The sequence below is a fragment of the Calliphora vicina genome, chromosome 1 (assembly GCF_958450345.1).
Source record: "Calliphora vicina chromosome 1, idCalVici1.1, whole genome shotgun sequence".
In the NCBI taxonomy this organism is placed as follows: domain Eukaryota; kingdom Metazoa; phylum Arthropoda; class Insecta; order Diptera; family Calliphoridae; genus Calliphora; species Calliphora vicina.
In genome coordinates this window covers 122690646-122714971 of record NC_088780.1, presented here as the reverse complement: position 1 = coordinate 122714971, position 24326 = coordinate 122690646, and the positions used below count along the sequence as shown (strand labels likewise).

General features: G+C 30.4%; 6 protein-coding genes across 6 annotated transcripts in view; 3 read left to right on the top strand and 3 right to left on the bottom strand.

Moving 5' to 3' along the window:
* gukh (GUK-holder) overlaps positions 1-3590 on the top strand; it is a 150129-nt gene extending 146539 nt beyond the window's left edge. The window contains exon 6 of the mRNA XM_065515700.1: positions 2178-3590. Within this exon, the coding sequence (XP_065371772.1) occupies positions 2178-3451 (1274 nt within the window). The 3' untranslated portion in view covers positions 3452-3590. The remainder of the gene's footprint in view (positions 1-2177) is intronic.
* Positions 3591-5215: 1625 nt separating this feature from the next.
* On the bottom strand, positions 5216-6529 carry LOC135956744 (WD repeat-containing protein 91). The gene is made up of 3 exons (XM_065507313.1): positions 6256-6529; positions 6049-6189; positions 5216-5990 (listed from the first exon to the last, which is right to left on the bottom strand). The coding sequence occupies exons 1-3, from the start codon at positions 6497-6499 to the stop codon at positions 5416-5418; spliced, it is 960 nt and encodes a 319-aa protein (XP_065363385.1). The 5' UTR covers positions 6500-6529; the 3' UTR covers positions 5216-5415.
* Positions 6530-7521: 992 nt separating this feature from the next.
* Smg6 lies at positions 7522-12114 on the top strand. The gene is made up of 13 exons (XM_065515697.1): positions 7522-8457; positions 8554-9066; positions 9122-9232; positions 9290-9493; positions 9567-9628; positions 9854-9999; positions 10063-10180; positions 10238-10333; positions 10389-10965; positions 11204-11354; positions 11426-11576; positions 11636-11772; positions 11845-12114. The coding sequence occupies exons 1-13, from the start codon at positions 7726-7728 to the stop codon at positions 11976-11978; spliced, it is 3132 nt and encodes a 1043-aa protein (XP_065371769.1). The 5' UTR covers positions 7522-7725; the 3' UTR covers positions 11979-12114.
* Positions 12115-15117: 3003 nt separating this feature from the next.
* Hr96 (Nuclear hormone receptor HR96) lies at positions 15118-21067 on the bottom strand. The gene is made up of 5 exons (XM_065515696.1): positions 20118-21067; positions 18765-19957; positions 16196-16405; positions 15912-16124; positions 15118-15843 (listed from the first exon to the last, which is right to left on the bottom strand). The coding sequence occupies exons 1-5, from the start codon at positions 20818-20820 to the stop codon at positions 15643-15645; spliced, it is 2520 nt and encodes an 839-aa protein (XP_065371768.1). The 5' UTR covers positions 20821-21067; the 3' UTR covers positions 15118-15642.
* Positions 21068-21602: 535 nt separating this feature from the next.
* On the top strand, positions 21603-22196 carry EMC6 (ER membrane protein complex subunit 6). The gene is made up of 2 exons (XM_065515695.1): positions 21603-21848; positions 21909-22196. The coding sequence occupies exons 1-2, from the start codon at positions 21716-21718 to the stop codon at positions 22115-22117; spliced, it is 342 nt and encodes a 113-aa protein (XP_065371767.1). The 5' UTR covers positions 21603-21715; the 3' UTR covers positions 22118-22196.
* Positions 22197-22199: 3 nt separating this feature from the next.
* beta4GalT7 (beta-1,4-galactosyltransferase 7) lies at positions 22200-23404 on the bottom strand. The gene is made up of 3 exons (XM_065515694.1): positions 23199-23404; positions 22552-23134; positions 22200-22491 (listed from the first exon to the last, which is right to left on the bottom strand). Exons 1-3 carry the CDS (start codon positions 23293-23295, stop codon positions 22233-22235), a joined length of 939 nt encoding a protein of 312 aa, XP_065371766.1. The 5' UTR covers positions 23296-23404; the 3' UTR covers positions 22200-22232.
* Positions 23405-24326: the final 922 nt, after the last annotated feature.

The following is a 24326-nucleotide window of genomic DNA, read 5'->3' as shown; positions in this document are numbered from 1 at the left end:
TTAATTTTTGAGAAGAGCTTCGTACAAAACATCTTTTTTATATAATTTTTACACGTTGATTACAAATCTTTGCTATGATTTTAAAATCCTACTGTTAGTTTTAGAGATATTTTCACTTCCATTTTCCATATATTTTATGAAATATTTAATGCTTTTCCAATTTTAATGCGGTATTAAAAAAAAAACTTAAATATGGAGGATTTCATGTCAAGTGAACCAATTTTTAAAATCGAATGATTTGCACCAAGGTTAGAGCTATTGGATAGTATTCAGATACAATTTTTCAACAAGATCGGTCAAGAACTCTCAGAGTTATAGGACTTTTAGAGTTAAAATATTTATTTTGATATATATCCCACTCGAATCCCACTACGAGACCAAAAAGCTCATAAAGGAATAGACCCAAGCTTTCTTTTTAGCAAAAAAATTTTAAAAAAGGGCCCATTTTGGAAAAAAAAATCATTTTGAAAAAAAAGGTAGATTTTGCAAAAAAAAATTCATAAATGTTATGTTTTGAGTTACAAAATATTTATTTTGATAGATATCCCACTCGCATCCATCCCACTAAGCGACTAAAAATGTCTTCAAGGAAGAGACAAAAAATTAAATGAAAAAAAATGTCAACAAAGTTTTTGCAAAAAAAAGTCAAAAATATCTTGTTTTGAGTTACAAAAGATTTATTTTAATAGATATAGAACTCGCATCCCATTAAGCGAGCAAATAGGTCTTCAAGGAAAATATGTCAGCTTTCTTTTAAGAAAAAAGGGCTCATTTTAAAAAAAAAGTTTTTCGAAAGATTGAAGAAATAGCTATAACTAAACTATTTGGGACACATTTTGCTAAGATGAGAAAAACACATGTTTGGCTAAAATTTAAAATTTTTACCCCCTATAACTCAGAGAGTTCTTGACCGATCTTGTTGAAAAATTGTATCTGAATTACTATCCAATAGGTCTAACCTTGGTGCAAATCGATTTTAAAAATGGTTCACTTGACATGAAATCCCCCATATGTATTTTAGGTAGGTTAAGAACTACTGACAACAGAAAATTTTGAATTAATTAATTGCATAATTCTGTAAACATCCTTAAATATTAAACTAAAAAATTGTATTCAATTAGGAGCTCAACTTCTGCAGATTTTAAAACGGTTTTAACATTTATGCCATATTTGTGTTTAGCTGTCGAGTATTATAGTTTAACAATCATTTCAGAATTTGAATTTATTATAAAAAACCTGCAAAAAAGTTTATATATGTATGTACATACATATATTTCTATTAAAGGGCAAGAAAAAGTGCAATAATTGTATTTAAACAAATTAAATGCTAGTTGAGACATGTTTTTACATATTTTTTTTTATTTTAATACACATTACGTTCTATGTCACCTGTCAGATTACATGATGTAGGATGTCATTTACATTAGAAAAACTATTTTTTGTTAACATTTATTTTTTCAAATGAATGCAAAAATGTAACGGATGTAAATAAAAGAAACAACTATTTAAATAGGACTAAATACTCAACTCCCACATATGTGTAGGGAAAACACAACAACAATATATCATTGTTGTTTTCATCATTGGCATTATTATTATTATTACAATATTACAATTCCTACTATTCATTCATAAACCCACCCACAACTATTGTCATACAAACCCCGAACAAGGACTTCAACAGGTAAGTAGTATGAAATAAAGAATATAAACATAGAAAATATCAAATATACTCGTAGTATGACCTCAATTTTCTATACAATATTGTATGTATGTAAACTATTTTGCCTTTATGTACTACTAAATGTATGAATATGTATGTATGTATGTTTTAAATGTAATTATTGTTGTTTAAATGTAAAATGGTTACGGAATGTATTTATGTATGTATGTATTGTATGTATGAATACATATTCAGTTATTGTATTTAAACAAATATGTTTTTTGCAGTTCCCCTTTGTTTAATAGATAATTGTAGTAGAATTAGTTTTAATTTGAATTTGTTTAACTGCACCATGAATATGAAATTTCCTGTACTAAAACTAAAACTAATCAGAATTTGTTTTAAAAAGGTTTAAGGGTTTTGTTGTAAATTTGAAAAAAAAATTGCATACTTATTAAAAATTTTCAGAATTTTTTAACTTATTTGCATTTTTCTGTTTTTTTTTCTTAACTAGGCTATCAACATTTATATAAAACTAATGATGAAGTGGATTCTTATTATGAGACTCTAAGTCAAAAGCCCTTGGACAATACGGGCTTTCCACGTAATACACCAGTTTATTGGACTTTGCAAAATCGTAGGCCGGTTAAGCCACAGCCACAATCGGTAACAAGTCGTGATGATTTGTATGCTACACCCATTAAACGGTCCGAAAGATTGGCTCGTGCCCAACAGCAGCAGCAACAGTTGCAAGAACAACAACATCAGCAACATGTCATAATTAATAAAGCTACTTCATCTAGCTCGCTTAATACCACATCAAGTCTCTCGCCCGTAGTACAACGCAATCGTACGGCATTTTTGTGCTCTACTCCTCTGAGTAGAGCAGGAGCTAATAGTGATTCTCAATTACCGGCTGATAATATACCAGCCAAGCAGCGTCTACGCAATTGGGATGATAACTCTCCCGATCGTTTGAATACTTGTGCCGATCGCATTGGCCAAAGTAAGACCAGTCTAATGGACTTTAAAAGATTACTGTTGGCCAAATCGGTCAAGACTAGCACTGTGCCCAAAAAAATATCAGCCGTGGAATTGTTAAAGAAAACCAATAACGGCCTACAGTCGCCCACTAAAACGGCCGCCAGCAACCCACAAAGCAGCAGCAGCAACAGCAATACAAATGGTTCGTCGTCTGCCACACAATTGAATTCTAGCATGAAATTATTAGATCTAAGTGGTTCGCCAAAAACATTTGCCAATCGTAGAATGCTAAGACAAGGACAATTTGGTTCACCTTCCAAGACGTTTGTGCCCAAAATGAAATCATCGCCAGCCAACAATTGGCGTTCGAATTCGGTGCAACGCACAGACATCATGTCCACTACCATACCAGAGGCCAACAGCGAAGAAGATCATTCTGGCAATTCTTCTTTAAACACCTCCACAAATTCTTCCACACCATCTTCCCAGGACAAAAACGCTTCCCATGAAAGTCTCGTCGATACGGACAGTTTAAATTTAAAACGCAACATTTTCTTGCAAACCGAAGAGAATAATTTTATGCGCGGTGAATTGCGATCAAGTTTTACGCGTTCCAAAGCCGACAGCAATAAATATGTAACAGGTCCCATGTCACCTTTGCGCAATTCACCCCAGGTTTCGCCCATGTTAGCAACGGTGTCGGCCTCAATCTCAACTACAACCACTGCCCCAGTAGCAGCAGCAACAGCAGCGGCCACAGCAGCTTCTATATCTAATATGCCAGCTTTAGAAACCGCATTGTAAATTATTTGAAATTTCGTAAATTCGAAATATCTTATAAGCCAGTAAACATATTTATAGCATTTATATTAAAAGTTTAAACAAAAATTCTAATACGGTCAAGCAGAAATTTCAAAATTAAGACAACAATTATAAATTAAAGCAAAACAATCAAATTATATACACGAAACTATAATTAAACAAACAACTAGTTAGCTTTTTTCGCTTTTAATTAAACTTTATGGTTTTTTTTAAATTAAACAAAAAATTAATAAGAAAATCATAATAGAGAGCCATTTATGGTGGAAAATGTTTTAATTAATAACAAAATACAAATTAAAAAATGATTTAAAAACACTAACGTTTAAGACAAATTTAAATAACTTCAATTTCTTCATTCACATATTTGGAATAAGAGAATTTTATTAAAATTTTTTAAAAATCTTAGTGCTTTTTTCTAATTGTTTTGAAAAGCATTTAAAATTTCTGAACAATAAGTATTTTAATTGATTCCCATCTATTTTTGGTAGTGTTCAGAAATAATACTGGAACAATTTCATAATTAAACCAAAATTTTTATTACATTTAACTAAATTTTATTTAAAATTTTATTAATTGTTTCCTATATATTTTGTATGCAAATTTCTGGTTAAATTAATTAGTAAAATATTGGAAAATCGTAAAAACATCAAACAAACGGACGGAAGGAAGTTTTTATTATTTAATTTGTTAAATTAAGCAAAAACATTTAAATAATCTTTTACAAATTGATCTTCTTTTTCGCCATTATGAGATCCCCTAATAATTAAAACAAATACAATGTTAGATATTCCTTATTAGGAAAGCTTATTATTTTCATTTCAAATATATAATACACTATTCTTAGATTATTATTTTAATATTATTATTTTAAGTTGTACATTATTTAAGCTTTTTCTTTACTATTTAAAAAACAATTAATTATGAGGCCTATTTATTACATTAATGCTAAGTTTGAATTTTTCTGTAAAATATCTTGATTTTTTCTTAAAACTAAAATGTCTTTATTATTATTTCGAAATTAATATCTTTAATATACATATGTAATAACTTACATTTTACTATATAATCAGTATAAACTTTTGTTCAAAAACTAATCAAATACAATAATTTATTTTTATTTTATTTTCAGCTAATATATTTATTTGTTTAATAATTTTTTCATTATTAATTTCAAATAGTTTTTTAATTAATAATAGTGATTTAAGGATTTAACTTAATAAGCATTTAAAAGCAAAACAAACAAGCAAAACGAGAAGCAAATAAACGAAATTAATAAAATAAATAAAAAAATTGTTATTATTTATTAAAGGTGAATTATGAGAATTTATTAAGTTTTGGTTAAAAGTATAATATTAAAGTATTAAAATGTTTATATTTAATTTTGATCCAAAGGTATTTTATATTACAGTGAATTTCATAAATAAATAATTATTTTTTTATGTTTTCACCAAAAAACAGATTTTTAGCTTTTTTTATCATTAAAGTCTGGGCACTCTATTTTTTGTTGCGGTTAAAGTAAATTGAAAATTTCATGTAAATACCAGGAGCGCAGAAAGCAACAGCAAGTAAACACTTGAAAAATAAAATTAAACAGTCGCCTTAAAATATGCTTTTAAAATCTAGCATAACCAAATGCAAGAATGTTAAAAATACAATACGCCTCAAAGTATGCCATAAACATTCAAGAAAGAAATGTATTATGGTAGGGACACCAGTGTTGGTAAATAATACTTTATAAAAAGGGTGTTATTTTATATAAATAAAAAAAATATATATTTATAAATTTTGTCAAAATGTAATAGACTTTTTGTCATCAAAACGAAATAAACACAACATTTTGGAAAACAATAGTTCAAATATGAATATGTACCTTAAAAATAATAAAATTAGGAATGAATTATACAATATGCAAAAAAGGGTTATAATAATAGTTATGCAAAAACATATTACATCCAATTCCTACCCACACTACCAGAACGCCGTTTCGACGATTTGTCAGCCACATTATCTTTACGACCCATTACGGGAGAACCTCCACTACCAATGTTACGTATAAGCATTTTTAAACCACGTGATTGGGCATCACTAGCCTGTGAAACACTATTCACTTCAGTAGCAATAATACAAAAATCGTCAACCACATGCCCGGGCGGACTAATGTCAAACGGTAAGATGTCACTTAAACTCTGTTGAGGACGACATGAAGAGTGACGTTTAGTCGCATGATCACCCACAGAGGCGCTTGAAGATACGTTTAGATTTTGAGAACTTATAGAGGCTGAAAGTTGCTGTTGTTGTTGGAGTGCTTGTTGAAGACGAGACTTGAGCAAGGCATTCTCTTCCTGTAAACGACGTATAAGGGCAGCTTCTTGTTCCACTCGAACGAAAGTGGGTTGAGGCAAACACTGATAGACCGTAGCCAAGAAATTGCGTAAAGACAATTGCAGTGTGTCATACCACTGTTTGCTGAAGTATAGAGAAAAAGTGGGCGATTCTTCAGCATTGCGGCAGAAGGGAAAATCTATAAAAGAAGTCTATTGTTTTACACAAATATTTTTATTTAACAAAAAAGAACTTACAAAACCAATCTTTCCATTCGCTTTGTTGTTGCAATTCTCCAGCTAATTTCGTAAAGAATTCTGAAATTTTCTCTGTTTTATTATGGTTGTAGGCCGTTACCAAGTATAGTTTCAATAAACTATTTTCCAGCTTTTTTACAGCTAAAAGAAAACCATAATAAATCCAATAAAATAATGTAAACCAAGCGTCTTTCTTTTTCTACTTACCCATAGCATAAGTATGTTCAAGTTTACTAAATAAATGAGTGTCCAAATGTTTCCACAATGTTAACAACGCCTGCAAATCGTGGGTTTGTATATGTTGATTGAATTGTTCCAGAATTTTTTCAGCTCGAAATGATTGATCCTTTTCATTTCTTTGCTCATTGTCTAAAGCTTTTATAGTATTCGAAAATCCTCTAAATACCAAATATTCTTGAAGTAACTTATCTAAAAATGTTACTTGTGCCATTATTAATTGCAATACTTTACAGGAATATTTGTATAAAAAATCTAAATATTGTTCTCGTCTTAAAATGTCTATATAATAAATAAACAAAAAAAACTCAGTTATCAGTTAGTGGTGACAAATTCATCGATTACTGTTGTACACAGAGAAAAATAAATCGAAACGGAAAATAACATTATTTACACATTTAAAAATAAGTTTAAAGTAAATTTGGAACAAATCAAGATCGCAATAACAGTTTATATTATCATAATTTTTTTATTTTAATATTCATATTTTGTGTATTTGTCTGTATTCGGCTGGGCGCATCACTTTTTGTGTATATCAAAATTGTCTGAAGTACTGTAATATATATTTAAAAAGGAATTTTTGGTTCACAATGTTAATAAACAGTATCATATCATATTTCGAAGCACTATTCAATAGTACACAAATATATTTCTATAATTCCTATAACACCTAAACTAATAGAGAGCAGGCGAAAATGTTAACGTGTTGTGCTTATACTTATGAGAGCTATATCAACACCAAACAAATTATTATAATGCAACATGTTTCGATGATCTTGATTTAATGTTCAATGTTCGGCATAACAATTAGTTTAGCCCATCTTTTATAAATGCCTAAATCATATATCCAAATAATTGGTCATACCTCCGATATAAAGCAAAGTCGGGTTTAGTAGCATGTTTTTGAGGATTTTTGGCGATACAAAAAAATTAACTGGGTATGAGTACTGAACAAATATTGACAACACCGGGTCTACTTGTTGGTGTAACCCAAGGCGAATTTATAGAAGGTGACGACAGAACTACAACAAATACAACATATACAAAAACAACAGGTACTTTGTTTTTGTAAAAAGATAAGTGAACTGTCAAAGTTGCCTGTGGTTGTTTTTGCTTTTGGGTTTGTTGTATTTTTCGCCACAACAAACACAAGTGAATTGACAGTTCACTTGTCTAAACAACTGAATAAAAAAAATAATCAGCTGTTCTTCTGTCGTCACCTTCTATAGATTCGCCTTGGTGTAACCACTTCGTGGTGGTTTAACTAATTTCTGTTTTTCGTGTGGAATTTACTTTTAGGAAAGTGAAGAAAATAAACAAAAGATAACAATAAATTAAAGAAGTTTTTAAAAATTATAGTGTGCGTAATTTGAAAATTACTACAAACTAAACAAACAACAAAAGAAACATAAATGCAGTTGAAGGCGTTTTGTTTAAAATATGAATCGAAAGGGAACGCGAGAACAAAATGATATTTCGATAATCATCGGGAATTTGCCAAAACGACTACAGGAAAAAATCATCACACGCGAAGGGAACAACAATAGCAGCATTAACAGCGGAAGCAGCAATAATATTGTAAGTGAAGGAAGCAGTAATGCTTGCGCGGGCAATGTTAACATTTGCAGCGGTGGAAAGAAAGACCATGTCAACAGCTCCAATGCGGCTAAGGTGGCAGTGGTGCAAAAACCAAAGCCACAAGAATGCGGTACAACTACCAACTCTAACGGCAATGAGTTAACTTCCATTGATTACTTTTTACGTATGTCTGCCAAGAGGGAAGATGCAGAGGAGAAAGTGGAATACGTTAAACCCGTTTTGGAAGCCAGCGGGTCAATAACTAATCCTATGCCAAGGGAAACCCGAAGCGAAATCCCAACAAACATAGCTATACCAGGACTAATACGTCTTAATGCAGAAGATGCCAAAAAAATTAATGAATGCAGTCAGGATTCAAAAAATGGTTTGCGTAACCATGACCGACGTAATCGTCATCAGACCAGACAAGAAATATTATCAGCAAGATATGAACTACCAATGTCTCCCGTTAGACAGGTGCAAAAGCTTAATCATCCCAAGTGGTTCGATGCATTAGATGATGTTAATGCAAAACGTTTGCCGCCACTATTTGAGTGTCTACAGAATATAATGAGTCATAATCTAGTAATAGAGGTATTGTATCTAATTCTTTCTAGTTTATATAGGTTATTCTATATAATGTTTATTCTACATACATACAACATTTCAATATTTTATTCATTCTCCTAGAACTGGTCCAATTTGCATACTGTACGCCATGACCTTCAGGAAATCTTTAAAAATCTATTACTGAACAATGTTAAATTTTGTTGTGAACAAAAAGTTGATTCATTCTTTTGGAAAGTACTCTTCTACAACATGCGTGAACATTTAAAGCAGCAACAAAATTCACCCAATGCCATAAACTACATACAACAAATCATAACTGAGGGTATAGAATTCTATGAAGATATTTATCAACAACTCTACGAAAAGTACTTGTCGAAAGAGTCTCAACAAATATCATCAATTAATAACCTACAAATTTCAACAAATCAAAGATCACAACACAAACTAGATTTGATGGCTAGAGTAACAGCTCAAAAGTTATTGATTTATTTGGGCGATCTGTGGCGCTATAAAATCAAAGACTTGCAGGGTCAAGATTATGACGTGGCGGCTAAATATTATAAACAGGCCCAAGCACTAGTACCATCAAATGGAGTGCCATACAATCAATTGGCTATAGTTGCAATACATAATGTATGTTAAGTTAAAATTATGTTTTAAGGAAAAATAATCATTATATATTTTATAGCGTAAAAAATTCGATGCAATTTATTATCATATGCGTAGTTTAATGTCTTCCAATGCCATACATTCGGCCAAAGAAAGTCTGTTGGTGTTATTTGATGAAATACGTAAAAAGGTTGGATATTATTGAATTTATTGTTAGTTTTATAATTAATTATTTCTTTGTTTCTAGTATGAAGAAACTGAATTAAAATCTTCCCCTATACACTATAATTACAACAATAATAATCATCAATCCTCAAAATCTATGCGCAAAGAGGTGTGGATTTATCCAGACGGTGTGCGTCGTTTACATCGCACTGACCTTAACGGCAATAATAATTATAAAATGATTGTAAATGAAGAGAAACGTTTTAGAGAAATGACTACAGATGAGGTAAATTTAGTAAATTATTTTACCCTTTTAAATCTTACCAATAAATGATATATTTTCTAAATTATAATTTAAGCTTCTGCGACGCATCACCTCCTTATATTTATATATAATTGGCAAACTATATACCGGAGTTGGGTAAGTTTTTCCAATAATGTTCACCCAATTTTTAATGAATTAGGAATTTGTTCACTAAAACAATTTTTCACTAAAAACATAATTTTTCCACGAAAACATAGATTTTTCTCCAAAACCAAATCGAATTTTTAAACTTTATTACTAAATGCAAAGAGCATATGTATTAGATTCAGCAGCTAAATGTAGTATTTTGTTAATTTTGTTTCATTTGGAAACTATTTTCAGCATGGAATCCATATTAGAGCATCAACGAAAGTTATTGTTACAATTAAGCATTTTATTACAAAATGAACCATTGGCCATTACCAGAACCAGATTGTTGAAAATGTTGGCATTAAATATTTTTGCTTTAGAACATAACTTAGATAAAGGTAAATACAAGACATCAACATATGTAATTAAAAGTTAAACAATTAAACAAACAAATTTTACAGACACCCGACGATATCATGCATTTAATTTTTGCAATCAAATTTTTGGTTTAGTACTACGTAAATCTCATGAGCTTTTACATACACTGAACACTAATCCGGAAGAATTTGATGATGAACAGTAAGTTCTCTATTATATACATTTCTATTAAAACTTACCACTTTATTTCTTTAAAAGATTTTTGGACTTGAACACAACATTACAATACAACCGAATTTATGTATTGTGGCTTAAACATCATCTCAACATATGGGAGCCTATTAAAAATGAAGAGTAAGAAAATTAATAAAAATAATATTTAAAATTTGAATTTTTCACATCTTTGCAGTCACATTTTCATTAATTCCTGGCTAGAGCTGGAAAAACTTTTCAATGTTTTGCAACACGAAAGCTTATACGATGTTGATCATCAACACAACATTGTTTTTGAAGAAGATATATTTCTCATGGGCTTTACACCTTTAGCATCCATAATACCCAAAACAAAAAGCGATACGTTTTCGGAAGAATGTCTACAATTGAAGGCCCGTCTTAAAATTCTCAGAGATTTTAAACAAATTTATTGTCAAAATCAAAAACGTTTCGAAAATGTTGCTACATCACATTTCATCAATGAAGACTTAAATTCGGACATTAAACAGGCCTTGGACGATTTACAAATTACACAGTCGACTAAAGCTGAAGACGGCGACGACGAAAACGAGGACAGTGACGAGATTAATGATGATAATAATGCAGAAACTATTGTAGTCAAAGGAGACGTTGAGAAATCCATCAAAACTAAGAACTTAGAATTGTGTTTAAATTCAAACCCGGAAAATAATCAGTTGTCGCATCTTTCTAAACTCAAAAGGGAATTGGAAGCTAAAACTCATGTTAAGAAAATGTATCACAATAAGTTGGAGGTAAGGAAATAAAATATCTCAAATGAATTTTCTATATAAAATGTTCATAATTTTCAAAGAAAATTTCAAGCTTATCTCAAATTTTTTGCAACATTTTGTATAGAAAATTTTGAGCAACAGTTTACATAGACAATTTCGATCAACATTTACTATACACAATTTTGAGCAACATTATCCATAGTTAATTTTGAGCTACTCACAAAATCAGCAACATTTTTAATTTACTTCTTGTTCTTAGGAAATTCTTAAATTTGTTGATACCAAGGTATACATCGAAGTACGTCCGAAATATCTATTACCAGATACAAATTGTTTTATAGATTGCTTGGAAGACTTTGAGCATATTGTACACGAATTCAACCGTTACACTCTAATTATACCACTAACAGGCAAGTCAACAAAACAGCTTATATTTCAGCATTTACTAATGTATTTCAAATTATTTATTATTGAATATTAGTGGTAAAAGAATTAGATGGCCTTTCGAAAGGTGTAAAAGTCGACTCCTATGAGCAATCTTTACAAAAACATCGTATACATCACTATGATGATGTTTCCACAAGAGCCAAAAAATCTTTGGATTTTATAAAATCCGCTAAAAGTCATGTCAAGTAAGTGTTATACAATTATTTATTATTATTAACATAACGTTTATATTGATTTTTCACAGATGTGCCACTACCAAGGGTTCTATTATAAATGCGTCATTATTTGCTTTAGTAGAAGAGGAACATGTTTCAAATGATGACAAAATATTAGCAACAGCCATAGCATTAACCAAAACTATGAGTTCGGAAACCAGTAAAGGTAGTTTTTTTTTTGGGATATAATACAAATACTTTCACAATTAACATATAATTTCATTTAATTCCCTAACAGATGGCAAATGCTTTATACAAACTGAAATGGTGCTAATAACAACCGACCGCAATTTACGTGTCAAAGCTTTATCACGTAATTTGGCCGTCAGCGAGTTGCCCGAATTTTTACAATGGGCCAAAGACTGCAATTAATCATTTACAAAGCAGTGCTTCGTTTGTTTCCGTTTTGTTCTTACAAAAATGAAAATATCAAACTTTTGTATCAAACTAAATTGTTAACATTTTGCGAAAAAAAAAGAATGAAACCAAATCAACAATCCCATCAAAAGTGTGCTCTTTTTATCTTTGTGTTTTGATTTATATATACATTTATATACATTATTACATACATATTTTTACTAGTGGTATATTTTACATTAGAATATGTATTTTGTGGTGACTGGAATATTTATCATCAAGGGAAAATGTGTTATTTATTAGATCCGTCTGTGTATTCTCTTTACGTAAAATGTAGTAAAAAGAAATTTGGTTTTAAAAACAAAACTACAATTTTTTTTAATGAATAATTAAAACTTTCTAAATGTTATCGTTTGATGTGCGTTATTTTTAGTTTCGTAATTCTTTGTTAGAATACAAATATTGATATTGGAAAAACATTTTTATTATACATACTTATATGCATATAAATGCAAGTTATATTCAAAATAAATAATCATATGTCTTTAACAGAAAAAGAAAAAAAAATGTTTTATTTCAACTGTAGGTTAGAGTGATTTTATATTTAACTTTAGATTTGAATGTATCTAAAATTATTAAAGAGAATATTTTGGGCAAATTTCAACATCCTACTATACTTGGAACGATGTGATATAACGTACATATTAATATAGTCATTAAATTAAACATACTAAAGTTCGTTTATTGTTAGATATTGAATAAACAATTGACTGAAAATTTAATCACCCCTATCGCGAATCAACATTTTACATGAAATATTTTCCCTTTTCCTTTTTTCGTTCATCAACTTTGTTCACGTGAAAAAAATTCCCCTTGTTGTGAAATTTTTAGATGGAATTTTGTAAACAATAAACAGCTGTTAAGAACAAAATTAACTATTGCGAATGTAAAGTTCATCATGATATTCCCGATAGCAATTTTCCCTTCGAGGGAAATGAATATTTCATGGGAACAACATTTCACATGTTATTGCCGATAGGGGTGATTATATCGTTAGTGCAAAAAGTCCGCTTTTTATTAAACTTTCTTTTTTCCCTTTGTTATACTGTGGTATGCAACGTGCTCCATTTTTATTTTTGTAAAATTCCAAAATTATTATCTCAGTAAAATGGAATTGAGTACAACTATTTATCATCTTGATTACTGATATCAAATACAAAATATGTAATAGAATATATGCTAATTTCCAAAAAGAGACTTATATGACGCCAGATTTAGGAAATTGATGTACGTACTACTCGTCTTTGAAACACACTTTACCATAAAGAACTGTTTCAGAATTAACGGATACTACATTTATGATACAAAACATCCAAGTGGTAGAGCATGTGGCGGAGCAGCTATATTAGTGAGAAAAAGGCATTTCCCAATGCCAGAATATAAAAAGGACCACATTCAGGCCACATCTATAAATATACCTGATGCCAGACTTACAATATCTTCATTATATTGTCCTCCTAGGTATAATGTTATTTGAGAGCAGTTTCTCGAATATTTTAGTTCCAAGATTTATAGTAGCTGGTGATTACAATGCAAAACATTAATTTTTGGGCTCACGCCTTATTACTCCTACAGGAGGAAACTTTTAGGAGCATATTTAGCGATAAAAAAACTTTTGGTGAAAAAAAAATTCGGGTTAAAAAATATTTTTTGCGATTTTGACCCATTGTAGGTCCAACTTACTATATCTATCATTAGATATCCATATTGTCTATATTAATGACTTAGTAATCCAGATATAGGTTTTTTCCTTAATATCAGCCATTTTCTCGATTTTAAATAGCAACCGGAAGAATTCCGGATATATTGATGTATGAATCGTGTATGTAAGTTATTTGGGGGCTTCGGAAAGTTGATTTCAAGAGACAGACAGACGGACATGTCTTAATCGACTATGCTCGGGTAGGAAAATTATATTGTAGAAATTACAAACGGAATGACAAACTTAAGAATCGCAATTAATAATCAAAATTTTAACTTAGATTAAAGTGGAGTTGAATGTGATTTTGAAACGGTCGTCGAAAGTGATATTGAGGATGACATTTATAATGATTACATTGAAATAGATGAAGGCCATGATTTTAAAATATATGTATATAAGTGATGTTATTAACCGCGTACGTAAGTGTTGCAAAATATTTAATAAATCGAATGATAAACACAAATATTGCAAACTAACGTTTTGTTGCAAGAACATCCGTTGAACATTTTTGTCTAACATGTTAATAAACTTTTTGCGTATTTGTAATTGCGTCATCATGCACTGTCTGACTTCAAATTAGCCACGTTCACTGACAAGATATCAAACTTTAAACTTTGGACAGATTCCCTTTATTGTGTAACTCCCCAAGACCACTTTATTAAGCAAAGATTCGGTAACGTTGAAAGAACTTGATGTATAATACAATTTGTTATAAATAATTCAGAAATAGTGAATAATTAATTTACTAAAGAATTAGTTACTCAATTTAAAACCCGAATTAATGAACGACATAAAAAAGATCTTAATACGTTTATATGGTATAAAGTATAGCTCCAAAACGGAAACTAAAGGGTTTGCAAGTAAATTTTTTTATAGATTGTTCGGGAGTTAATCTGATCAGAATATTTCTGTTGAAAATTTAATGATGGACTTTGTTTTCGAATGTTTTTTAACATTATCAATACTTGAATTGTTAACTTTAACGTTATTTTTTGCTTTTCTTTAACAATAAAATATTAAAAAACCGACATCAAAACTTCATTCTTTACTTTTTTAAAAAAAATTTAAATTATTCGAATAATTCGATTAATTTTAAACGTGTGATCGAATTATTCGAACACGTTAAAATCTCTTATTCGTTTTATTCGAACAAGAGAAAAATCGAATAATTCGAATACCCTAATATATACCCATCTCACGAAGGTGAAGTCATCATTCCCGATGTTGAAGTATTTGTTGGTATTTTTGTTTGTATTGGAAAATAATAGCTGCCAGTTGCCATCTGTAATACCATATCGGAAACTCCACAATAGGTCCATTGATCTAACAATAATTATAACCTCTGACATGTGATATGGTTTTACGAAGTCAATATAACATACAGCACATGTATTTACTACTCATAAGAATTTATTAATGTAATTAAAACATTGTCTGTACATACATACATATAAGATTAAGGAATAAATTAACTATTCATTCAGGCAGAAGCTACTCTACTTTGTTAATAGATACAATAAAAAAATACACACATACGACAGAATAAGAATAGTTACATAAATATAGAATTAAAATTGCACAATAATTTACTTCATCTTCATCTTTATACACGATTAAAATTGAATTTGTTTAACAATAATTTTACAGTAATATACTTTTAAGAAAATATAATGTGATATACATATTCATTTGTTTATTATTAGTTAATATTTAAAATATTTTGTACATTTATCACTTGTACAAATAACTTTAAAACAGGAGGGGAGCAGCAAAGGTACTTTATATTTACTGATTATTTATTGTTAACAAAAAAGCATTTTATGCTTAATTGATTAACAATTACAGAATTTAACAATAGTATTTTAACTTAAAATTAGATGAAATAACAGTAAACAAAATAGGAAAAATAACTACAGTTTAATGATTTTTTAAATCGAAAATTTCTCTTAGTAAAGGTTCAACTTGTGATGGATTAACATTTAAATAGACACCAATAATAAATTGATTCAAACGTTCAACGTCTGAAATTTTTTGTATTAATTTGATAAAAGCCGATTTAGCCTCGCAACCAGGATAAACCGATTCCAAATATCTTCGTAGAAGATAATAATAGGAATTCTACAAAGTAATAATAAGAATAAAACAATAATTAAAGAAATTTAATGAAAAGTGTAGTAAATACTAACCTGTTCTAATCTGATAACATCGGAATGTATAATACGTGGCCTTGTGGGTGAAAATAATACAATGGCACACATTATTAATATAATATGTTCGTCCATGCGCCATTTTTCATCAAATGTACTTATAAATTTAATGTGTTCTTCATAAACATTACCTTTGGCTAATTTTAAAACATCTGCTCTTATGTTGGACATGTCATCTTTGGTATGAGGTATCTATATTATTTATAATACGAATTAAATTTAATATTTAAAAAAGTATATATACATATATAATATGTACCCACCTTCCATGTATTGCGATCATCATCGTAGGTCATGACTGAACGCATTATCATCATTTCTGTACAACCACCTTTCAGCAAGGCCACCTGATCTTCCTGACACATGTCACGAAAACCGGCTATTTTTTTAGCCATTTTTATTAAACGTTTTATGGCAACGGCTGTTAAATTTATCACTTGCAATAGTTTAGGATCTTGGTTTGTATCTTCGGGCTGAAATATATATAAGTACGATCGATAAAAATATGGATAATAGTGGCCTTTTCAAGAATATTGTAGTTAAACTGTGAATAGTTTTACGAATAATTTAAATGAAACTATGTTGTAAATGTTAACTAAGTTCATAATTCACTGATATAGTCAAATATGTCACAAGATTAACAAATATTTTGTAGATTTCTATTACGATAATCTACTTCGGTTTAAAGTTGCATATATTTATACATTCGCAGTGACCTTACAAAATTATTTATTATTTTTTCAATCCGCCAACTCAGAATTATTTACTATAAATAGCGATGCTTTTACTATAAATATATTTGGCTTAAATAATATATAATAAAACGCAGCTTGCCTCTACTAAATTAAAAGCTGGACGCTCACAATTAACATTTTAATAAAAACCTGATAGAACAAACAAATATATCTTCTGGTATTTTCGAGGGTGATTTTAAGGGAGTTTTCAAAAGGTAAAATCCCAAACAAAGTATTTAAATCGGTCCAGCCATTTGGATTTATGTAAAAAGTCCTATAGTGCACAGTGGTAATTTGACAAATTCACAAACAAAAATGTATTCTGTATCTTTATTTTTTTATACAACATAATTAATAATTATTTGGTTCAATGCATACATTTAATAAATCGAAATGTGTTAATGAAATAAACACACAGCGATATAAACTTTAGTTATCTTTTTTATAAGGTGATAATAGAATAAAAAAATACTGTTTAAATGAAAATATATAAAATAATAACTGAAAATGCTGCTCTCCCAGTATCTTCATTGATAACCAACCATTGATAATAAAATATACTGCATAAATAGTTTCAATTTCATAACAGCCAACAGGTGTTTGTTAGAAAATAAATGAAGAAAACAAATATCTTTGTTGACTTTCATTATTAATCAAAAATATACACACTATTTTGTTAATAAAAAATTTGATATTTATTTACTTATTTTTTTATTGTTATCATTTTAGTTTAGCTTTAGACCTACTAGTTGTAATATTAATCAACATATACAATAAGTTTCTGATATTGTGGGAAATTCTTAGAGCCACTCGTTTGCATTTAATTTTGATAGGTAGTTTTTTACAAACATACCGATAAAAGCCTCTTGACTCATCCATCTATGTACTTATTCATGAGTTGTATGCTATAGGAACAAGTATTTAATAATTTTTTGTAGCTAACCAACAGGTGTTTCATTTAATTGAAAATTAGTCTGAAGAAGTTTTTATGATAAGATAAAAAAAGTTGGACAAAAATAAATTATACAAAATTTAGTATTTTTAATAATGGAGAAATTTATTAGAACTAATATAATCAGCCCAATTATAAATAAAAATTCCCCGGGAGTTTTTCACCTTTTTCCATTTTTCCTATTCAAATTCAATGGGAAAAAACTGCTGGGGAACAAACTCTCGCGGAATTTTTTATTCATAATTGGGCTGAATATTAAAAGATGAAAATTTATTTCGAGAGGAATAGATAGTTTAGAAATATGCTGTCTTAATACATTTGTTCTACGTTTGTTATTATGGGGCATGCAAAAGACCTTTTAAAAAAGGATTTGTGCCATGTAAACTATTTTTAAGTAGAAATTTATAACCGGTTATGTCCAATAGGATAGGTTGTTGAAAATAAATAAATACAAAATGATATTAAATATACAGGTCTGTCATAAATTTTATTCAGAATGACTTCAATTCGATAGTTATTATTCCGATCGGTTTTGTTTTAGCTTCTTCATAATCCGTTTGATTTTGTTAATTCTCAAAAGATTTTATAACTCTGTTATGCTGATTTTAATTTTGTTTGAGATTTTGGCAAGGAAATGATTAAAATTTGAGAAAAACAAATAATTACAAACAAATATCAACTCCACATAACGATTGTTACCAAAACTCAATTAAAAAACAAGTAAGACTGCTATATTATTGTGTGTCGAATTTATATACCCTTCACCAAAGTATACTTTAAGATAAATAATAAAAAAAATTCTGGTGAAAAAATAAAATTTGGAAAAAAGTAATGTTTGGTGTCCAAATATTTTTTTTTGTTAAAATCCATTTTTTTATTTCTTAGCAATTAGTGGCCGATTTTTAATAGCAACCTTAGTTGGACTATAGTTCATATATTGATGTATCAATCATTATTTAGAGGCTTCGGAAAGTTGGTTCCAATAGACAGATATACCCTTACAATTCATGGTAACGGGTATAATTATATTTCACAGATTTAACCAAAAATCAATTATTTCCAAACATTATTACAGATGTTTTGTTATATTAAATGATAAATATAGTCATGCATGATAAATAAAATTAAAACAAAGAAAAATCTCACCTTTATTCTATCATCACTCATCAAAACACTCAAATCATCATCGACTGGCAAGTACAATGCCTCACTGGCCATTTTCAACTCTCGCAATTTCATTAATTCAGTTTCATTAAGATCTCGCGACATACTGATACTTGTAGAGGGCGAGCACACCACCGGCGGTTGACATTGTAATGGTTGCTGTTGCGGCATACAACTGACATTTCCATACTGCGTTGGTACTCTACCCATATCTTCAGGACTTTGTGATAGATTAATCATGGAATTCATGTGTTCATGTTTTATGCGTGGTTCTGGTGGTAGATTATTAAAAGCTTGAAATTCTATGCGTATCACTTCGGTGAGTACTGATTCTAAAGAATTTAAGCTATCACCAGGTGTATATGGACCGGAGTTTGCAGGAAATGAATTCTGTATAAATGATTTGATATCAAAATGTTCACTGGCAAATTCTGCCGCTGCAGCGGCATCCACTTCAGAGGGTGGAGATAGAAGACCTACCGAAGAAGTGCTGGGCAATTCATCATGGTGTGCTGGTATTAGGGGAGTAGATGGACCTGTAGAACTAATTCCAGGCGATGAGTGATATTGCAAAGGTGATGACATGTTTAAGGACTCTGTAGGTGGACCAGTTACTGACAGCGGTGGTGTGACATAATGACCGCTATCAATTGATAAAGGAGTGACCGGTGCGGATGCATGTGAGGGTGATGTTATTGCTGGCGGCATAATGACACTGTTCACATCATTCGGACTGGGGTAATTAAGCATAGAATGTATAAGAGTATTTTCATTTGCAGGTGAAGCAACATTCGGATTCCTCATTATCGACTTCGTGGATTGGTCATTTGACGATAAATTCTCGGGCGTCGTCAAATCATGTATGCTTTTAATGACATTTTTGAGTTCCAAATTTTCTTCAGAATGATGTTCGCTTCCATCATTGTGACCTTTAAAGATTTGATTTAACATACGCAAAGCTTCCGCCGGTGTATTAATGAATTTATTCATTATATCCATAGCATTTTCCGGTGAATCCATTAAATTCTTTATGAATTGCAAAACTTCCTGAGGTGAGCTAACAATTTTTGAAATTATTTCTAAAGCATCGGTGGGTGAACTCATAAATTTTGTAAATACTGTTAAAGCATTGAAAGGTGAATTCATAATTTTACTAATGATCTTTAAAGCGTCACCTGGAATAATAAAGCAATTTTTAAAAACGCAATTAAAGAGAACTTTTATTATTATGTTTGAGTTAATTTTTTTACATCATACTAATCTTAAATTTCATATACCCAATTCTAAACCAATTATCATATCATATTATTTCGTATTTTATTTCTATAAACTTACCTGGATAGTTAATTAAATGTGAAATCAAACGCAAAGCATCCTTTTGAGAATTAATAATTTTCTCCAACGTAGCTACTGCTTCGGCCGGAGTTTTCATTAATTTACTTATTGCCTGTGACGCCCTATCTGGATCTCCCACTATAAATTCAACCATTTCCTCTCCCGTCATCAATTCGGGATTGAGATCACGTAATGAATCTGAAACAGGTAGTGTAGTGCTCGATGTTGGGGCAGTACCGGCCGATGATCCAGCTGTATTGCTGTCAAATGAACCACAACTACGAGAATCGTAATTACCAGCAAACGCATCATAGCCACTACTATCAGCAACAGCCGTATCACCTTGACCATCAGCACTACTAACCTCCCTTCCACTTTCATTACTTTCAGGTGATTTATGTTCATTAATTTTTCGCTTAGCTCGATTAGTTTCAATTTTACGTCGTTTAGCCATTTTATCCTCTTCGGACATGATATTTTCACTTTTCATGCCAATATCCAGGCACTTCTTCAAACGACATTTTTGACAAAATCTTCGCGTGACTACGGTAATTTCACAGTTTTGGTTAAAGGGACAGGTGAATTGCTTCTTGGCCAAGGCATTGCGTCGAAAAAAGGCCTTGCAACTTTCGCAGGTTACAGCATTGAAATTGTATCCCAGTGCCTTGTCGCCACATACAGCACAAGTTTTAGGAGGTGACATTGTGGCCAATTAAATAATTTGTTTCAATTCCAATCCCTCTTCAGTTGTTTGTTTTTGTTCTCCTTATTATAAATGTTTTATTTTTTTATAAATTCATTATCTTGTTGTATTCATATGTATTAATTGTTAACAATTTGCACAATATTGTTTTTAAATTATTGTGTTTTCCATATTTTTGTTTTTATCACAACATGACGTTAATTAATTTGTCCAAATTCCAATTAGAAATGATTTTTTCAGATTTTCTGGGAAAATTATTTTGAGGAGAAATGTCAAAAACAACTGTCTGTAGTTAGAGATGATAAGAATTGTTATGTTGGCATTGATTATATATAGAAATATATATTGTTTCATCTCTATACAGTGTGTGAGGTTTTTTTGGAAACAAGAGCTCCTATAAAACAAACAATAAAAATGGTTTAGTCATTTTTTAAAGAAAATTACAATAAATTAATATAATATACATATATCTTCATATGTATATAGAGCTAAAACTTAAATCTGCAACTATTAACGCGGTTTGAAATATATAATATTCCACCTTTAATTGTAAAGAAACTAAAGCCTTTAGAATGGTATATGTGCTTTTTAAGTTTTTAATTGAGATATCTGTGTGTATTTCGCCAGCAAACATAAGTTTTCACCATTTTCCGCATTTGGAGATGTTTTTACACATTATTTAATAAAATGTTAAGGAAAAACGATTAACAATAGTAGCAATCTATATGGTAACTGAACACAGCTTGAATTTATTATCGATAACAAAACAAAATAGACAGCTGTACTTTGACATTAATTAATATTAATTTTTTTCACATCAATTGGACGTGTTTTTTAATAGAAAATATATATTTATTTCAATAAACTTTTTGTTATTAAATTTATTACAATAAAAATGCAACGTGTTAAACCCATTGCTTCAAAAACCGGCGAAATTGTGGCCTACAGTGAGGCAGCCATAAGACACAATATATCTGCGGTGGAATATTGTCGCACATCAATGGCTGCAATTTCGGGATGTGCAGCGGGTAAGTTGTTTATTAAAATATTTCAATTTCTTAAATAAAATAGCATTGATTTTGTTTTAGGTATTTTGGGACTGAATGGCTTGCTCGGATTTTTGTTCTACTTTATATCAGTTTTTGTTTTGTGGCTTTTGGTGCTCGGCAAATCCGGTACTGGTTGGCGTAAGTTTTTCATTAATCGCCAAAGTTTGCTGACCAACAGTTTTATGGGGGCATTATGCACTTATGTATTATTCTGGACATTCCTTTATGGTATGGTACATGTCTACTAAGGTATAATTTTAAGTAGATATATGCGAGGATTAGGCTTGATTTAGGTATATATAAATAAATGAGAAAAAAACTTAAAAACTGTCTTGTCTTCTATTTATGGCATTTTTATTATAATTACGATACTTTTAAATCTTCTGCAGCAGCTGCTGCCGCAGCGCCGGAACAATCACACCAGGGTGTTTCCTTTAAATCACATTCCAGCATTATGTTTAACACTGTTATTCGAATTCCCTCAATTGTCATGTCATAGACTTTTGGTATTTTATATTGTAATGTGTTAAGACCCGTTTGGCGGTCACGCTTTCTAGTTACTTCTTTTTGGTTGAAACACTTTTGAGTATCCCTTTTGCGATGATAGCGATTGTGTATATGACTGAAATTTTAAAATGGGTTTATATTTTGCTAGTTTCCCCAATAACACAAAACAACTTACTTGAACGTGTCATTTACACCAGTCTTAATGTTTTGTGGCCTTGTTACACGCAAACCGGCATCTCGGATGCGTACGTAAAATTCATCGTCTTCTAGACCCCAACCCCAGTATTTGTTGGACATGCCATTGAGAGTATCAAAATGTTCTCTCCGAACCAACAAAATGCCACCTACGAAATTTTCATAATGGTATTTCGGATGTAAATCCGGAGCTGCAATATGCAAGGGGCCTACTTCACTGGGGTAATCGTAATGTAGATTGTCGTTGAGCGGCAACAGGTCTACATCATGCATGGCCATATAGTCGTAAACACCGCTAGTAAAACGAAAACCCACATTTATCAAAGAGGCTCGATTAAACCGATAGCGATCCACTTGATTTAAAATAAATATATGATGGTTTACGCCTTGTTTATTAAGAAACCTTGTCATATGAGGCACAAATTGCAACAACTCTTCAAAACGATCCCGAAATGGTACCAGAATGGCTAATTTGTGGACAACTTGTAAATCATCCAACGTACGACTTTGCATTTCAGCATTTTCTACTTTAGGCTTCCCTCTGCTAATGGGACATATGCAATCTGGAAAAAAATGAAAACTATCAGAATATTGAAATTAGGTCAACAACGCAAGCATCATACTCACCTGAGCCCAATGGCATTAAACTTAGCACCACTACACCGCCTAGACAAAAGGACAAACCACATATAAACAACCAATTGATGGTGGCTAATGCTGTCATTTTTCTAGTTATTTTGTTAAAACTCTGAGTATTAAATTCACTAATTAAAAAATATGTATATTAAACAAATTAGGACATTTTCTATAGACGCTATACAAAATTTTGCTAATTTAGCAAAAAATAATTGGGGATTTATAAACTATAACCCATTTAAGGTTAACAAAAAGTATTTTTAGTTACAACAACAAAGTTTGTAAATGCCAGTCAGCTGTTTTACTCAAAACAATTCTACGAACAACTCTGTTTTTTATTGACACACTTAACAACACTAAATAACCGTAAAATATGAATTAAACTTTCTGCTTTGTTTTGCTCTGGATCTTCATGAAAATAGTTGCAAAGCTTTACAGCACTGACTTCCGTTGACAGTTTTTGACAGTTTTCATTTATATAACTCTTCAGTTGGCGCGTTTTCCCTTAGCTTTTTAGTTTTGTGAATAGATTAGTGAAAATTGAGTTAAAATTGTATTTTAATACATTATTAATAACTAAAAATGTAATTAAGAAAATAATGTAGATGTATTCATTGTAAGTGCGTGTTAAAATCGTTAAAAAATTTAGTATATGAAAAATACACAAGAAAACTCCTTTAATATCAATTCAAGTGTGAAACTTTTGTTAAATTTTTATAGTGTTTATGTGGTTATTGCAAGTGTGTGTCCTTACAGAAGTGAAAATATATTTATAATATAAAATTTGCGGAAACTCATCAAAATTGTAAGGTAATTTTCACACACTATTCTCATATTGTTGTTGTAATAGATCTTCTGCCTACGAAAGTTCTTTGCTGGGGGGGAAAAAACTTCTCGATGATACAGCTGTCGCTGTGTGGATAAGCTTTGTCCGTGAGAGACTCGGGTCGTTCCTGAGCGAATATCCTATTATCGTGAATATATGTATGTATATGTTCTGTTACTTTGGGCAGTTTATTTTGGAAACTCACAAAGGTTATTATGATGATACAGCTGCCGCTGTGTGGATAAGCTTTGTCCATGAGAGACTCGGGTCGTTCCTGAGCGAATATCCTATTA

What these genes read in the sequence shown, in the direction of transcription:
- LOC135956744 (XM_065507313.1), bottom strand. Translation starts at nt 6,499, where the DNA reads ATGGCACAAGTAACATTTTTAGATAAGTTACTTCAAGAATATTTGGTA. An exon ending in TGAACATACTTATGCTATGG is followed by an intron (nt 6,190 to 6,255) that starts GTAAGTAGAAAA and finishes GTTTTCTTTTAG; the next exon opens with CTGTAAAAAAGCTGGAAAAT. An exon ending in CGAATGGAAAGATTGGTTTT is followed by an intron (nt 5,991 to 6,048) that starts GTAAGTTCTTTT and finishes CTTCTTTTATAG; the next exon opens with ATTTTCCCTTCTGCCGCAAT.
- Smg6 (XM_065515697.1), top strand. Translation starts at nt 7,726, where the DNA reads ATGAATCGAAAGGGAACGCGAGAACAAAATGATATTTCGATAATCATC. An exon ending in GTCATAATCTAGTAATAGAG is followed by an intron (nt 8,458 to 8,553) that starts GTATTGTATCTA and finishes TCATTCTCCTAG; the next exon opens with AACTGGTCCAATTTGCATAC. An exon ending in GAGTTCGGAAACCAGTAAAG is followed by an intron (nt 11,773 to 11,844) that starts GTAGTTTTTTTT and finishes ATTCCCTAACAG; the next exon opens with ATGGCAAATGCTTTATACAA.
- Hr96 (XM_065515696.1), bottom strand. Translation starts at nt 20,820, where the DNA reads ATGTCACCTCCTAAAACTTGTGCTGTATGTGGCGACAAGGCACTGGGA. An exon ending in ACATTTAATTAACTATCCAG is followed by an intron (nt 19,958 to 20,117) that starts GTAAGTTTATAG and finishes TTATTATTCCAG; the next exon opens with GTGACGCTTTAAAGATCATT. An exon ending in ATGTTATCAGATTAGAACAG is followed by an intron (nt 15,844 to 15,911) that starts GTTAGTATTTAC and finishes ATTACTTTGTAG; the next exon opens with AATTCCTATTATTATCTTCT.
- EMC6 (XM_065515695.1), top strand. Translation starts at nt 21,716, where the DNA reads ATGCAACGTGTTAAACCCATTGCTTCAAAAACCGGCGAAATTGTGGCC. An exon ending in AATTTCGGGATGTGCAGCGG is followed by an intron (nt 21,849 to 21,908) that starts GTAAGTTGTTTA and finishes ATTTTGTTTTAG; the next exon opens with GTATTTTGGGACTGAATGGC.
- beta4GalT7 (XM_065515694.1), bottom strand. Translation starts at nt 23,295, where the DNA reads ATGACAGCATTAGCCACCATCAATTGGTTGTTTATATGTGGTTTGTCC. An exon ending in TTTAATGCCATTGGGCTCAG is followed by an intron (nt 23,135 to 23,198) that starts GTGAGTATGATG and finishes ATTTTTTTCCAG; the next exon opens with ATTGCATATGTCCCATTAGC. An exon ending in GGTGTAAATGACACGTTCAA is followed by an intron (nt 22,492 to 22,551) that starts GTAAGTTGTTTT and finishes TTAAAATTTCAG; the next exon opens with TCATATACACAATCGCTATC.